Source organism: Macaca nemestrina, chromosome 2 (assembly GCF_043159975.1).
Source record: "Macaca nemestrina isolate mMacNem1 chromosome 2, mMacNem.hap1, whole genome shotgun sequence".
NCBI classification, from domain to species: Eukaryota; Metazoa; Chordata; class Mammalia; order Primates; family Cercopithecidae; genus Macaca; species Macaca nemestrina.
In genome coordinates, this window is record NC_092126.1 from 129568071 (window position 1) to 129585254 (window position 17184).

Below are 17184 nucleotides of genomic sequence, written 5' to 3' on the forward strand. Positions count from 1 at the left end.
TTACCTTGTCTGACGGCTTTGAAGGTGACGGCCTCCTTGCAGCTGTCGATGACCCCCAGCACGTCATAGCGGGGCAAGCCGGACACCCGGACCCCCTGCACCTCCAGAAGCAGCTCCCCTTCGCCCAGCTTCTGGCCCTCGCCACCGCGGAGAAGCCCCGCTGCCTCGGCCGCCGCCACCGCTCCGACGTACGGAAACTCCCCGTGCTCCGCGCCTCCCAGCACCGTCACCCCCAGCTCGCCCTGGGGTCCCCGCTTCACGGTGCATTCGTGAACCCTGCTAGTCCAGTGGTTCTTCTTCTGGATCACTTTGGACATGATGAGTTACACCCCTCCTCCAAAAAAAATAAAATAAAACGAGAGACAGGTGCCCCCCACAGCACGAGCCCCCAAGCCTCCGCTGGTTCATGGGAGAAACATCTCTCCCCAAATCACAAAACAGGAGAGAGAAACTTGGCAGCCTCGCTCCCCTGCACACGCTCGCGCACTCAAGCCATCATAAAACAAACTTTCTGGGCTTCCCCGCGAGCCCCGCACAGGCGCCCGCGAGCTTTGTTTGCATTCCGGTGCCTCTGGGTCCACGTTCCAGCGCCCGCCCGTGCTCTCCCGGACCAGAGTCCACTCTGCGCCGCTCGGGTTATTTTTTTTTTCCTTCCTTCCTTTCTCTCTTGCCTTTTACAAATGCGGTGCCTCCTCTTTGCCTCCCGCCGGCTCGCCTCTCCTCGCGGGCGGGCTGTTCCTGAGGGTGAAGGAAGCCCTTCCAGCCACTTGCCGGGAGCCCTGAAGACGCGGTGGCTGGGCTGGGGGGGGAGCGGGACAGGAGGTAAGTGCCCGCGGCCCCTTTAAGCAGATACAAAGGCTCGGCTTGTTTTGTTACAGTTCATTCTATTCCGCGCCGCGGAGCGCAGCGGCCGGCGACAGGAGACGCGCGCGCATGCGCCCCGCGGCCGCCAGCCGGCCGGCCCACCCCTCCCCTCCTCCCCAAAGGGAGAGATTCCAATGTGCTTCCCGATGGGTCCTAAAACCGACCTGCCGGGAGCAGCCAACTCCCCCCAAACCTTCCTGAACCCCTCTCCTCCCTCCTTTTCTTTCAGTGCCCTGGACTCCGCGGATTCCTTTGGGACTGGGGGGCTGCGCACGTGTTTTACTCCAACTGTTTGCAACTTTTGAAACCCGGGCAATATGGCTTTGGCATTTGAAAAACATTTCAAACAGGTGGGGGTTGGGGAGGCTGCCACACTCACCCTGGCGCTCACACTCACGCACACGCGCACGCACTCGCGCCGGCCCTAAGCCTCCTAACCGCCCTCGGCCAGTGGCTGGCCAGGCTGTCGGTCACCCAGCCCAGCTGGTTCGCCGTCCCCCGCCGCAGGTCCCACTGAAACCCCTGAGACCCTCCCCGGGGCGCTCGCCGCCTCCCCGCCTGTCCTGCGCTCGCGGGTTCGGGTCCTGGCGCGGGGTCTGCCAGGGTCTCTGCGACCCGGGGGAGAGGGACGGTGGGATCCCCCGGTCCCCCGGTCCCGCAACTGGGATCCCTGTGCGGGTCACACGCGCCCGCACACACTCCCGCATCCTTAAACTTTGAGACCAACTTTTTAGGACACGGGAAACTACAGGCGAGAGAGAAGCCATGGGGCTAGTGTGGGTTCAGGTCTTCAACCAAAAAAGTGATCCCTCTAGCTTTTCAACTGTCCTTCCAGCAGAGACTGCTGGACCCAGTCATCTGCCCCGGCCTCAAGTTCCTCGCAGAGCCTGGAAGCCTGCGGACCTACTCCGGGGCCGGGAGATAAGGATCCCCGCCGGGAGTGGACGTGCCCTGCGTCCTGGCGCCCGCGGGGGTGTGGGCGCGGCGGCCACCTCTCGGAATTCGCAGCCCGGGGGTAGCTGCGGCCTCCGGAGGTCGCCCGGGGTGCGGGTGGAGTGACTTCTGTCCCGGCGAGGTGGCGTACAGAAAAGACTCCCGTACCACAGAAAGGCTGCCCTTCCCAAATACTTCTCAAATCGGCCTGCTCGGTAGTCTCCCCAGCAGTTTTTTTTTTTTCCTCTTTAGTGATGTATAATTTTTGTTCATCTTTGGTCGCAGGAGAGAGTCCAAGAAATGAGGCGGGTACGTTGAAACGATGGAGAAAGGATGGAATGCCACAGTGGTCGAGATTAAGAGGTAGGCTTAGGGGTCCACTTGTGTGACCTTGAGCAAACTTGGTGACCTCCGCGCCTCCGTTTCTCGCTGATCAAATAAGTAGAACAAGACCTCACAGGGTTGTTGGAAGTATTAAATGGGAAAACACTTATAAAGGGGCATATAATAAAAACTCATTATATTATTAATAGTAGTATTACTATTTGGGAAGAGAATTAGGAAATCATTTGGGGATTCAAGTTAGGTAGTATGGTCATTTATCCTCTCCTTTCTAGAACTTAAAAAATATGGGCATACTTTGTGTGTTTGTTTTTTGGTTTTGTTGTTATTGTTGTTAGAGATATGGTCTTGCTTTGTCCCCAAGCTGGAGTGCAGTAGCTCGACTAGCTGATTGTAACCTCAAACTTCTGGACTCAAGCAATCCTACCACCTCAGTCTCCTGAGTATCTGGAATTACAGGCATACACCACCATGCCCAGGTAGTTTTTTATTTTTTTAATTTTTTGTAGACATGGGGGGGTCTCCCTATGTTAGTTGCCCAGGCTGGTCCCAAACTCCTGGACTCAAGCCACCTCCTGCCTCTGCTTCCCAAAGTGCTGGGGTTATAGATGTGAGCCACCACACCCGGTTTAGGCATACGTTTAAACATCCTTTTAAAGCATTGTTTGTAGGGTGCATTCTAAGCTAATAAAAATAAGGAGGGATATTGATGCTTCTCTCTTGGGATATCCAGAACTGAAAATCCCATTGCATTATTGTGCTTCTGAAAAAAGCAGGTGACCAATTTTTCATGGCTTTGCTTGGTGAGAGGAACTTCGTCTCTAGCTTTTTTTCAGAAGCAATCTAAGTCAATATGAACAGCACTTCAAAACATAAATTCTCAAATCCAAACACAGATCCAGCCAATCAGAATCTCAAGGAAGGGCTAAGTCATTTGGACTTTTAAGGTTCCCCTTATGTGGTGTTGGTACACAATGCTGAGCACCATGGGTTTATTATCTTGATTCCAAAGCATTGTTTGGGCCCCAGACCTTTTTGTCAAATAAACCTGTGATCCACATCTCTGTGTAAAATAAAAACTCAAGGAGGGCAGGACATTTTGACAGTTTGGTTTACTGATGTATTATTCCCAGTTCCTAGAATGGTGCCCAGTACTAGTAAATGCTCAAATATTTGTCACATGACTCCACAAAAACGTATGTTTTTACTTTCCATGTTATTGGGGAGTCACAGATTCCCCTGCAAATCATTAGTAAGCTTAGTAAGCTTAACCTTGTGCGTTTCCCCACTGTGCCACTTCATATTCTAGTAAAGTGTAAGTGTTTGCTAAGAATACCCACAACCAACCTTAAATTAGGAGTCCCCTACCTCTCCACTCAAGGGGAGTCCAAGGGCTGGACAAGACCAGGCGTTTTGTGATTCTTCCCAATGCAACAACATCCCCCTCTTGCCAGGATTCCAGGTGTCCCCACAGCAGCTGAGAAAGGAAAGAACATGGAATTTAGCATACATCAGGTTTTAGATGTGGAAAAGCCCCAAGAGAAGAAATAGTACCTGTGGGCACAGAGGGCAATATGGAGAGAATAGATATTATTCTAATCCAGGAAAATGAAAAATAATTTGAACCTTCAAAGTAGCCAAGGCTGCCAGTTTCCAGGATGCTCCCTCTGCATGTTCCTGGCTGCTGTTTCACCTGGTCTAGTTCCTGTGTCCCAGACTGGAGAGCTTCAAGGCAGAGATCATCTCTCTCTCCTATCCAACTTTTGAAACCTCAGTACCAAAAACCATGAACCATGCCTTGTGTGGAGTGTGTACCATACACAGTTTTTGAATAAATGGATAAAGTATGATATGAAATTGTGTAATATGTGACCTTTGATCCAAAGCCAATTTAGATTTGGTGGCCAGAACAGGGGTATTTATATTAGGTTGGTGCAAGAGTAATTGCAGGTTTTGCCATTACTTTCAATGGAAAGAGCTTGTAGTCATGTCATTGTGAAGTAGATTTTTCCTGAATAGATCTAAGATCCTAGTGTTCTGACTTATCTCACTTTAGCTATGAATTTGGCAATACATTCTGATGGGAGAAATACTGCTATAAAATACCTAACTTTCAAGCTTACCGTGTATGTCAGCATAGTGATGTGAGTTGGGTTTTTTGGGTTTGTTTGGTTTTTGTTTGTGTGTTTTTGAGACAAACTCTCACTCTCTCGCCCAGGCTGGAATGCAGTGGTACCGTCTAGGCTCACTGCAACCTCCGCCTCCTGGGTTTAAGTGATTCTCATGCCTCAACCTCCCAAGTAGCTGGGATTACAGGAGCGCACCACCATGCCCAGCTAATTTTTGTTTTTTAGTAGAGACAGGGTTTTGTCATGTTGGCCAGGCTGGTCTCGAACTCCTGACCTCAGGTGATCCGCCTACTTCGGCCTCCCAAAGTGTTCGGATCACAGGCATGAGCCATGGCGCCCAACTGATGTGAGTTATTTTATGCAATCGCCACAACTGTGTAAGGTAGGAACTATCAGGAATGACCTTGATTTTCTAACTGAGGAAAATGAAGCTAAGAAAGTGAAGAAACTTGCCCCAGAGCTTAAAAGTAACAAAACCAGGAAGTGAACCTGGAGGCATGACCCAAAACCCATGCTCCCAACCACTGTAGTCTAAGAGGATAGGATGTGGCCATTTAGCATATTTGGGTGACAGCATGCTCTGGACTCTTGAATCTGCTATATAGTGTGTACACAGTAATTAAGTCCCCCTCCTTTCTGTCTCTTCACTTTAATCTAAAGGATACAGTGTTTCACTCCAGAACTCAATCTCCCATTCTCCATCTGTGGGCTCTGAAGATTCAAATAATTCAGGAATGTAAAGAGAATGAATTTGCAAACATTTCTACAGCGTTCAGGCTGCAGTACAGGTGACATGCCAAACAGCCTTATATTATTGCATAAGCATTTCAACAATGAACTCCTAATACAGAGGGTAGATTCAGCTGAGAAATAAACTGTAACACAATAAACTCTAGACAAATTAAGGTCTTATTTGTATGTAGCTAGTTCTACTAGGGGGAAGAAAAAAAACCATGAATATGAAATGTGCATTTCTTTTCCTTCTCCCAAATATATTTCTTTCTAAAGTTTTCCAGTTGTGATTAAAGAAATGTGTCATTGCAGTTTAAAGTGGTAATTTTCCTCCTTTTTCTGAAAACATGAGGATGGGAAATAAGTTGGTCAGTTGCAGGGGCAAAGGAGGACATATAAATTGGTTATTTTTTAATTTCTGAAGAAAGCTGTCAGGAGGCATACATTAGAGGTGTCAATATAAATAGATTGTATATGGTAGGGTAACTGACTCCAAACAGGTAACTTAGAGCAGAAGACCAGTAGGGGAGATTGAAGCCATTAGGACAGATAGATGGCAAAGGGCAGTGAGGGCCATGTTCCTAGTCATCTCATGGAGGGCGTTTATGGCTCACTCGATAACTTGTTCTTTTCTTTGCCAGGGAGGCAGATGGGTAGTTTCCTCTGACCATAGTATTCTTCCCTTCAGTACTTTCAACCGAGCAAGAAAAAATAAAATGTTGTCCTTTGGCAAACCAAGGTGGATGATCACTTGAACTTAGCCTAGGCAACCTGGTGAAACCCCATCTCTATAACACATACAAAAAATGTGCCAAGTGTGGTGAGATCCACCTGTGGTCCCAGCTACTCAGGAAGCTAAGGAAGGAGGATTGCTTGAGCCCAGAAAATCAAGGCTGCCATGAGCTATCATCGCACCACTGTACTCCAGCCTGGGCAACAGAGCAGGACCGTGTCTCAAAAAATAAAAATAAAAAATAAAATAAGGCTGGGCGCAATGGCTCACACCTGTAATCCCAGCACTTCGGGAGGCCAAGACAGGCAAATCACTTGAGCTCAGGAGTTCAAGACCAGCCTGGCCAACATGGTGAAACCCCATCTCTACTAAAAATACAAAAATTAGCCAGGCGTGGTGGCACACACCTGTAATCCCAGCTACTAGGGAGGCTGAGGCAAGAGAATCGCTTGAGCCCAGGAGGTAGAGGTTACAGTGAGCGAAGATCATGCCACTGCACTCCAGCCTGGGTGACAGAGCAAGACTCCATTTCAAAAAATAAATAAATAAATACATAAATAAGTAAATAAAATATTAAATTGTGTGACAATTGTGTGACCATTCAAGATATCATATATGAACTATTATTTTAATAGTCCAGGAAGTAACTCCAGGAAGGATTTTAATCCTGGTTAATGTTCTGTTTCACTTATGTGCAAAAAAAAAAAAAAAAAATGAATAAGGGGAACTGGAATATTTGGTTAGACTTTTGGTCTGAGGAACCAAGGGAAATCAAAAAGTGTATCACGAGTATCTCTCCTAAAATTTCCCAAATGGTTCAGCTATGTAAAATACTAAGTATCTCAAAGTAGCCTATCGTCCTCCATAATTCCACTGAAACTATACCTCATGGTTTACTAATTTCCTTGAGAACAGGAAGCTCTCCTTTTCTCAAGAACAGATGTGTATACCTCTTTTATATTGTCTCCCATCAACTCTGTCAAAATATGGTAATTAGAACATGGCTTACTCTCTAATATTTCTTTTCTTCCTCTTTTTTTTTTTTTTTTTTTTTTTTGAGACAGGATCTCATTCTGTTGCCCAGATTGGAATGCAAGATCACAGCTGACTGCAGCCTCCACCTCCCAGGCTCAAGTGATCCTCCCATCTCAGCCTCCTGAGTAGCTGGGACTACAAGTATGAGCCACTGCACCCAACCTTCCTCTTCTTTATTGTATATCTTTAGCAATTTGCTGTACCAAAATAGAACTGAGAGGGAGAAAAAGGAAAATATACATTGAAACTAAGGGTAAAATGCCCATATTTTTAAAAATACCATACTAATATAAATTTTTGCAAGAAATTTTTAAAACAGATAAGTAAATAGGCACATTAAGTTAAATCATCTGTAATCTTACCATCAATAATTAACCAGTTCGTATATTTGGGTGAATCTTGTACTGGACCTACATAAACCTGCATTTATTACTTTCAATAATCGAATAATATTTTTTCCCTGAATGTTTCCAAATTTATTTAATGAATAGTCCATTGATGATCATTCAGGATTCTGAAGAAAGCTAAAATAACAATTTGTATTAGGATGTTTTTGATTGTCAGGGACAGAAACCCAGTTGAACTACCTTAAGCAAAAAATGAAATATATTCCTCCATGTAATTGGCAAGACCAGGGGTGAAACTAGTTTTCAATGTCTGGATGAAGAGGTTCAATTGACATCCTCAGCTTTCTCTCTCTGTATCTTGATTCTCCTTTGCTGTCTGTTGCCCTCATCCTCTCCCACTATATTAAGATGGGTCTTCTCCAGCCAACCAGGAAAGATAGTTAGCTACAAGCAGCCTACGTGATCCAGGTTTAGCAATCCCAGCCAAAAGGAGATTTTCACTAACAGGAGGGAAACGGAATAGAGAAACTTCGGTCTCTAATAAAGCAGTTTCGGTTGTTGAGGGTAGAGGTAGAGTCTGCCTACTTTGCAGTGGCTTTCACAATAACACAAGTGATTCAAACACCTCATCAGCTGCCTAATCAAGCCTGGCAGATTGTGTGTAGACTCGGGGCTTCTTAGGGAAACTTCATCGCGGTGGGTTCCTTTGCAGACTCTTTTTTTTTTTTTTTTTTTGAGACGGAGTCTGGCTGTGTCGCCCAGGCTGGAGTGCAATGGCCGGATCTCAGCTCACTGCAAGCTCCGCCTCCCAGGTTTACGCCGTTCTCCTGCCTCAGCCTCCCGAGTAGCTGGGACTATAGGCGCCCGCCACCTCGCCCGGCTAGTTTTTTGTATTTTTTTAGTAGAGACGGGGTTTCACCGTGTTAGCCAGGATGGTCTCGATCTCCTGACCTCGTGATCCGCCTGTCTCGGCCTCCCAAAGTGCTGGGATTACAGGTTTGAGCCACCGCGCCCGGCCTCTTTGCAGACTCTTATCATGGTCTCCTTTTCTGCAGTTACCTAAAGGTTCCAAGAATTCAAGTATAGTGGGAGTTTGATTTCAATCAAAGCTGCAGTGGTTGGCCCATATTTTTATAGATGTTTTGAAGATATTCTAAAGCTGGCAACACTGCAGGATTGAACCCCTTACAATGGAAGCCAGTCAAGTATTATACTTGTTTAATACAGATGGATCGTTAAACTACATAACATTGATTTCAAATGTTCCAAAATGAGTCTTGAGTTTCTCTGAGGCTAAGCTGAAAATAACAATTAAATATCCCATGATGGCACATGATAGTTGGTAGATTGTTTTTATTCATTCATTCATTCATTTAGCAATTTTTTTTTTCTTGAGACAGAGTCTGGCTCTGTCTGTCATCCAGACTGGAGTGCAGTGGTGCAATCTCAGCTCACTGTAGCCTCCGCCTCTTAGGCTCAAACCATCCTCCCACCTCAGCCTCCCTAGTAGCTGAGACTACAAGTACACACCACCACGCCTGGCTAGTTTTCATATTTTTTGTAGAGACAGGGTTTTGCCATGTTACCAGGCTGGTCTTGAATGGTCTTGAATTCCTGGGCTCCAGCGATCTGCCCATCTCCACCTCTCAAAGTCCTGGGATTACAGGCATGAGCCACTGTGCCCAGCCCAGCAATTTTTGTTTTGAGATAGTGTCTCACTCTGTCACCCAGACTGGAGTGCAGTGACACAATCGTGGCTCACTACAGTCTCCAGCTCCTGGGCTCAAACGATCCTCCCGCCTCAGCCTCCCACGTAGCTCAACCACAGGCACTACCCAACCTGTCTAATTTTTTTATTTTTTGCAGAGACTGAGTCTCACTATGTTGCCCAGGCTGTTCTTGAACTCCTGGCTTCAAGCCATTCCCCCACCTCATCCTCCCAAAGTACTGAGATTACAGGTATGAGCCACCATATCTGGCTTTTTTTTTTCCTCCAAGCAATTCTCCTGCCTCCTGAGTAGCTGGGATTACAGGCGCCTGCCACCATGCCCAGCTGATTTTTTGTATTTTTAGTAGGGACAGGGTTTCACCATGTTGGCAAGGCTGGTCTCGAACTCCTGACCTCAAGTGATCCACCCACTTCAGTCTCCCAAACTGCTAAGATTACAGGCGTGAGCCACCATGCCTGGCCATGGCTGGTTTTTTGTTTTGTTTTGTTTTGTTTTTAACAATTATTGATTAAACACTTATTTTGTCAATTCCTTGTAGGGACTGATGGCCTTGTAGGCACACTAAAAGACACACCCCCCACCCCCCCTGCTGGAGGAAGCCTACCTTCTAATTTGATATTGAAACAAGAAAAAAGATCAGTATTTGGTAAGGTCAATGACAGGGAAACCCAGGTTACTGTGGAGGATATCTCATTAGGGAGGAATTTAATTTATAAACATGGCATTAGAAATTAAAAGTGTCATTGTTAGAAGAATTTCTTGCCTCCTCCCCTCTAATTTATTTTAAAAGTATTTTGAGAAGTGAAAGACAAAGTCCAGCTTTATGATTACATTATGATACTCAAAGATATGTTTTATGGAGGCATTCACAGAGTTCTCAGGTGGTTAAAGTTGCCCACGGTGTGAATATATGATTCCATAAAGGACAATGCTATCTTGCCACAAAGCTGATCCAACAAACACTAGGTGGGGTTTTGAAAAATGACTCAGGATAATGAAGCAATCTGGAGTCTGAGCAACCTTGCTCCTTGAACTGTGCCATCTTTGGAAAATTGGCCCCCACCAAACTGTATAGCCAGATGAATGAGGACTCAAAAAGATAATGTATTACTCACTTTCCAGATTTAGCACGTTCCTAGAATTTTAAACTCATTTTTATGGACTGTTGCCTAACTGAGGGGAGGCTTAGACAAACCCAGAGTGGTTATGAGCAACATCCCCGAGGGAGTCAGTGCCCAAATTTGGAGTCCTTGTGTCCTGAACATTCCTGACACTGCTGGCTTGGAAATTCAGCCTGCCCGAGTTGGAGTACCCCAAGGATTTTAGATGCAGCTGAGAACTGCTGAATTAAGCCAAGTGTTGGAAGATCCTGCAATTTTAATTATTCAGTTAGCCCTCTGCTTTATTGAATGCATAAGCTGGCATATGCTTGGGAATGCTTCTGCTTCCAAACCCGCAGCATCTACATTTTTCAGATGTTTGACCTTGATCTTGTGACCTTGCCTCTAGAACTCTGAGAGTGCTGGGAATACTCACAGCTGAGTGATGGGAGCAAAAACTAGACAGATAACAATCTTTTTTTTTTCTTTTTTTCTTTTTTAACTCACTTAAAATACAGAGTCACCTGGATTGAGACTAGACTGTTTTAGACTAGACTCGCCTTCCTTAAGTTATTAATTTTATCATATAATCTCAGTATGGCTTCACTTTTTGAATTGATACCACTAAATCCTGAAACTACTAAAGCTATGCAATCTGCTTGCTAAGACAAGCTGGCATTTCCTGATACTGCTATCCAGATAGCTGAGAACCTTCTCTAGTCATGTTTTTCAAACTTTTCTGATTGCTGTTTGCAATAGGAGATGTATTTTTATCAGTAGCACACACACACATACACATATACACATATGGTTGAAACAAACGTTTCATGAAACCATAATTATCCTTTCTGGGCCGGGCACAGTGGCTCACACCTGTAATCCCAGTACTTTGGAAGGCTGAGGCAGGTGGATCACTTGAGGCCAAGAGTTGGAGACCAGCCTGGCTAACATGGTGAAACCCCATCTCTACTAAAAATACAAAAATTAGCCAGGCATGGTGGTGCGTACCTGTAATCCCGTCTACTCAGGAGGCTGAGGCAGGAGAATCACTTGAACCCGGGAGGCAGAGGTTGTAGTGAACCTAGATAGTGCCACTGCACTCCAGCCTGGGCAACAGAGTGAGACTCTGTCTCAAAAAAAAAAAAAAAAAAGTATCCTTTCTGCCTACAATGCCCTATGCCAGGGGTTACAACCCACAGTCAATCCATTCCTTAACCTATACCTGTCTGACTCATGAGCTAAGAATGGCTTTACATTTTTAAATTGATGAAAAACAAATCAAAAGAAGAATAACATTGATATAGAGACACATTTACAACATGGCATGCACTGCTACAAATCTTTGCATGTACTGTCACATTAAATCTTTACAATAGTTTGTCTTTGTCTTAATAAAAATCATGACTACAATAGCAATAATGGCTAACGTTTTTTGAGGGAGTGCTTATAGTGCTGAGCATTTTGGTAAATGCATTATGTGATACATGTATTTAATCCTTTCCACCCTACAAGGCAGGGAGTATTAGCGTTCCCATTTTACAGGTGAGGAAACAGAGGCCTGATAAGGCTTTGTAACTTGCAGAGCAACACACACCTAGGAAATGGCAGTTGGGGTTTGAGTCTAGGTTTTTCTGCTTCCAGGTCAATGATTTCGACTACTATTTACCTCGGTAGCTCCTTGACAACTTGACCCACAACATGGACTCCATGTATATTTGAAGAATGAATGAATATAGGCGTGAATGAATGAAGGACTTTGAGACAGAATGATGGTCTTCCATGGATCCTCACCAACTATGAGAACACAAACAAATTAGATGATTGTTCTGTGCTTTCAAATGTAGACTGAGCATGGTGGCTCATACCTGTAATCCCAGCACTTTGGGAGGCTGAGGCAGGCAGATTGCTTGAGCCCGGGAGGTTGAGGCTGCAGTGAGCTGTGTTTGTGCCACTGCACTCAGCCTGGGCAACAGAGCAAGTCTGTCTCAAAAATAAAATGAAATAAATGCAAGCAAACAAAGTAAACATCTCATTTATTGAGTGTTTACAATGTGCCCAACATTGCACGTGAGTGCTTTCAATGCATTTTCTCACTTGATCCTCGTGACACTATACGGTAGATACTATCCCTGTTTCGAAAATTTAGACTGAAGTTCAGAGAGATTAAGTACCTTGCCAAAGATGACATAACCAGTATTCAGATGTGGTGTCACTGAGACTAGGACCAAGACCATGTTCTTAACCACTGTGCTATACGGTTCCATTTATTAATTTCTAACATCCCTGTAATATCTACCCTATGGTTTTAAAGGCAAAATAAGCAATGTGCTAGAGCCTTCATTAGTAACTATCGTGTGAGCCAGGTACAGTGGCTCATGCCTGTAATGCCAGCTACTCAGGAAGCGGAGGTGGGAGGATCCCTTGAGGCCAGGAGTTTGAGACCAGCCTGAGCAACAAAAGGAAACTCTGTCTCTACAAAAATAAAAATTAGCCAAGCATGGTGGCATGTGCCTGTAGTACTAGTTACTCAAGAGGCTGCAGTTGGAAGATCCCTAGAGCCCAGGAGTTGAAGAATGCAGTGAGCTATGATCACACCACTGCACTCCAGCCTAGGTGACAGAGTGAGACACCATCTCTAAATAAATAAATAAATAAATAACTATAGTATGTTCCAATGACATATTTCTCTATCAAAAAATTTAAAGCCTAAGACAGAAGAAGTGGAGGAAGCATAGAGATACCTTCCAGTACATTTCATATGAGGATTGTGTTACTAACATACTGTTATATAATCTTTGCAGATTTTCCATAAATCTAAAACTTTTCTAAAATTAAAATTTATCTTAAAACACTCTGAAGCCCATGAAAAATATGTTCAACATCATTAGTCATTATAGATATGCAAATCAAAACCACAAGGAGATACAACTATACATCCACTAGGATGAGTAATTTTTTTTTTAAATGAGAATAACAAATGTTGGTGAGAATGCAAAGAAATTGAAACTCTCAAACATTGCTGGGGAGACTGTAGAATGGTGTAGTTGCTGTGGAAAACAGTGGGGAGTTCCTCAATAAGTCAAACAGGATTACTGTATGACCTAGCCATTCCACTCCTAGGTATATATATACCCAACAGAACTGCAAACAGGCGTGTGAACAAACCACTTGTACACAAATGTTCATGGAAGTAACATTCACAACAGCCAAATTCAGAAACACCCAAATGTCCCTCAATGGATTAACGGATAAACACATGTGGTATAGCCATGCAATGAAATATTATTCAACCATAAAAAGAAGGAAAGTACTGATACATGCTCAAACATAAAACAACCTTGAAAATATTGGTGAGTGGAAGAAGGAAAACAAAAAAGACCACATATTGTATGACGTGAAATGTCCAGAATAGGCAAATCCATAGAAACGAGAAATACATTAGTAGTTGTCAAGAGCTGAGGACAGGAGGAGTGAGGACGGTGCTGCTTAAGGGTTATGGGATTTATTTTGGGAGGGGATGAAAAGGTTCTGGAACTAGACGGTGGTGATGATTGCACAACATTATGAATTTACTAAATGCTACTGAGTCATATACTTTACAATGGTTAAAACGGGAAACTTTATTTTGTATGAATTTTACCTAAATTTTTTTTAAAAATGGCCAGTCACAGTGGCTCACGTCTGCAATCCCAGCACTTTGGGAGGCTGAGGCAGGAGGATTGCTTGAGTCCAGAAGTTCAAGACCAGCCTGGGCAATATAGTGAGACCTGATTTTTTTTATTATATATATAATGTAATAAAATATATATATATATAATATATTTTTTTTGAGATGGAGTCTTCCTCTGTTGCCCAGGCTGGAGTATAGTGGCACAGTCTTGGTTCACTGCTACCTCTGCATCCCAGATTCAAGTGATTCTCCTGCCTCAGCCTCCCAAGAAGCTGGGATTAAAGTTGCCCGCCACCACGCCTGGCTAATTTTTGTAGTTTTTAGTTGAGACAGGGTTTCACCATGTTGGCCAGGCTAGTATCAAACTCCTGACCTCAAGTGATCCACCTGCCTCGGCCTCTCAAAGTGCTAGCCACTGCACCTGGCCTAAAATAATTTTTAAAAAACCACTCTGGCAACATTACAAAGTTGTGACATGCTAAAATAATATATAATGTGGTATACAATATAACCATATAACTTACAGAGAATAAAAATATTATAGTGCTCAGAACATCTTGATTTAAAGCATGGGCTTTTTTTTTTTTTTTTTTTTTTGAGACGGAGTCTCTCTCTGTCACCCAGGCTGGAGTGCAATGGCGTGATCTCAGAGAATCTCTTGAACCTGGAAGGCAGAGGTTGCAGTAAGCCGAGATCACGCCATTGCACTCTAGCCTGGGCGACAGAGCGAAACCATGTCTCAAAAAAAAAAAAAAAAAGACTTGCCTGAGGATGTCTAGACATTGTGTGAAAGCACAGGGCTTTGATTCTGCCAGTTATAAAAGCCAGGCACAGTGGCTCACGCCTGTAATCCCAGCACTTTGGGAGGCCAAGGCAGGTGGATCACGTGAGGTCAGGAGTTTAAGACCAGCCTGGCCAACACAGTGAAAGCCTGTCTCTACTAAAAATACAAAAATAGCCAGGCGTGGTGGCGGGCACCTGTAATCCCAGCTTCTTGGGAGGCTGAGGCAGGAGAATCACTTGAACCAGGAACTCCTGACCTCAGGTGATCCGCCCACTGCAGCCTCCCAAAGTGCTAGGATTACAGGCATGAGCCCAGCCCTCAGACAAGTCTTATAACCTCTATCAGCTCCACTGTCCTCAATCATAAAATGTGTGTCATTGCTATTATTATGAAATACTTTTTACACGAGGTGTCATTTAGCCTAACAATAATGATGTTGATGGTTAATATATAGTTTGTTCCTTTCTTTCTTTCTTTGTGTATGACTTGAGTGTTGCTAATCTTCTTAGTAATCACTACATTAAAAGCAAACTGATCTGGGTTTAGGGAGATAACAATCGTATTTTGAATGGCTTTTATCTTCTTGAGAGGATTCCTACATCCCAGAAAAGTATTGTGTGAATAGATCTTTAAAGTAGTTTCCAAAGGAGTATAGCAATGCACTATAACTATTATATGGCATTATGTTGAAATTTAGGCTAAATTGCTGTTACTAAAATTTCTAAGCTGATTCCAACCTGTTTCCAAGAACAGCCATGGAATTCGGAGGTGATAGGAAAAACTTTATTAAGAAAAAAGATACCTACTTCTCCTTCCCTTCCCCTTGAGGATAACTAAGCTATCACCATGAATACCAAGACTGCTATTTCTTCTTGTATTTGCATATGGCATCCTCCCAGGTAATTTATGGAGCATATCCTGACACAGCTCCAGGAGAAACCATATAGCTCCTTTAGTATCATTAGTAACTGAAAGACCAGAACATTTAAAGAGGGAGAGGAAATTCATCTCCCAAAAGATTCAGGCACAAGGCTATCTGTTCCATACCCTCTACAGTCCCTCCGCCCACACAACTCAGACATCGTAAGAGAATGACACTTCTAGAACCCTGCCCTCTAACCTCTGCTCCCTTTTTTTTTTTTTTTTTTTTTTTTTTTTTTTTTTTTTTTGCTCTGATTCTCCTGGGAGTTGAGGAACGCTGGAAAATAGCTGCAGGGTTTGGCTCCCAGTTGGTTAACCCTGATGCTGATTTCTCTATGGGACATTTTCAATCTCTGTTCTTGGCAAGAAACTACAGAACTACAAAAACCGCCAGCTGAATGAAAATATGTTGAAGAGCAAGGGGGATGGGAGAGATGGAAATTTGGGGAGTGAAGGGTTTAACACTGTTCCCATTCCTGTTTGTACATTCTAGTCTAACCACCAACTGTAAGAAAGTTTGACTGACATTTGACCTACTGGATTAACACCATCAAAAGGGCTGAAACCCTCCTTCTTTTTATTTTTTTACTTTTTCTATTTTTCATTTTTGAAACAAGATCTTACTCTGTTGCCTAGGTTGGAGTGCAGTGGCATGATCTCAGCTCACTGCAACCTCCACCTCCTGGGCTCAAGTGATACTCCCACTTCAGCCTTTGGAGTAGCTGGGTTCACAGGCACACACCACCAGGCCTGGCTAATTTTTGTATTTTTAGTGGAGATGGGGTTTCATCATGTTGGTCAGGCTGGTCTTGCACTCTTGATCTCAAGTGATCCACCCGCCTCAGCCTCCCAAAGTGCTGGGATTATAGGCTTGAGCCACTGTGCCCAGCCCCGTCTTTCTTATTCCGTTCTACCTTACGTGACTCCTCCAACTAGGTTAAACGCCTTGTATTTGTTTTAGTAGCACCTGTACTTCCCCATGCAGGCATTCCCAAAATATTTACAAGTGCTTATCATGTGCCAATTTGCTACACCTTAGGTAATGATTTGTCCTTTAATTCAATAAATATTTATCAAGCACCTAAGACATATCAGGCACGTTTGAACTAGTGGGGGAAAAGCCCTTAACTAGTTGGGCAAAGGCGTTCTTCTCGTGGAGCTTACATTCTACTGTGGCAATACACAAAGTAGAAAATAGAGTCTCTGAAGATAGGTGCTATGGAAGGGGAAGGGGGGACTTTTGATGCCCAAGGTTAGGATTGTTGTTATGTACAAGGTGACAAGGGGAAGCCTTGTGGCTAAGTGCAGATCTGAGCAGAGGTTTGAGGACAGTGAGAGTGTGGACCAAGTAGCTATCTGGGAGACAGTGTTCTGGGCAGTGAGATCAGCAAGGACCAAGGCCCTGAGATGGGAGTCTGCTTAGTGTGGCATGGAAAAGCAAAGTGGAAAACAATATGCAAATACTCTTACCCTCATGGGGCATAGAGTCTGGTTGGGGAGACAGATAGTAATCAAATATCTGTCTAATAAATGTCTAATTCTAAAGGGACTATGTGCCAAGAGGAAAACACAGATAGGGCTGGAAGATGCTATAAAGACACCTAATCGAATCTGAGGGAAGGATTCCCTTAGGAAATGTAGTTTCAACCGAAATCCAGAGAAGAAGAAGAGGTTAATATGGTATTGGAAGAGGCCAGGACTCCCATAGTGTTGGGATTACAGGCATAAGCCACTGCACCCAGCTTCCTTTTTTTTCCCAATCATCCTCAATATTAAATATTATTTTTAGTATGTATTTCGTAAGAACAAGGATATCCTTTGTGTCTTGTGACAAGACACAAAATAATTGAGCAGGCATTGAAAG

At 44.0% G+C, this 17184-nt stretch overlaps 1 protein-coding gene and 1 long non-coding RNA gene across 33 annotated transcripts in view; one reads left to right on the forward strand and one right to left on the reverse strand.

The window, feature by feature from the left end:
* Positions 1–558, reverse strand: part of LOC105483536 (membrane associated guanylate kinase, WW and PDZ domain containing 1) — a 677852-nt gene extending 677294 nt beyond the window's left edge. For all 24 annotated transcript variants that reach the window (XM_011744480.2, XM_011744510.2, XM_071092043.1 and 21 more), the window contains exon 1: positions 5–558. In XM_011744480.2, coding sequence (XP_011742782.2) covers positions 5–317 — 313 coding nt within the window. In that variant the 5' untranslated portion in view covers positions 318–558. The remainder of the gene's footprint in view (positions 1–4) is intronic.
* A 180-nt stretch (positions 559–738) lies between these two features.
* The window catches only part of LOC112427056 (uncharacterized), an 80666-nt gene continuing 64220 nt past the window's right edge, over positions 739–17184 (forward strand). Inside the window, exons 1-6 of one of the 9 annotated variants that reach the window (XR_011620179.1) lie at positions 1265–1371; positions 2083–2160; positions 2504–2618; positions 4929–5056; positions 6798–6909; positions 11587–14600. This is a non-coding gene — a long non-coding RNA (uncharacterized lncRNA). Of the gene's footprint in view, positions 823–1012; positions 1215–1264; positions 1440–1462; positions 1616–1841; positions 1940–2082; positions 2161–2503; positions 2619–4928; positions 5057–6797; positions 6910–11586; positions 14601–17184 lie in introns of those variants that run through there. The other 8 variants (XR_011620176.1, XR_011620177.1, XR_003018513.2 and 5 more) reach the window with 8 other exon arrangements.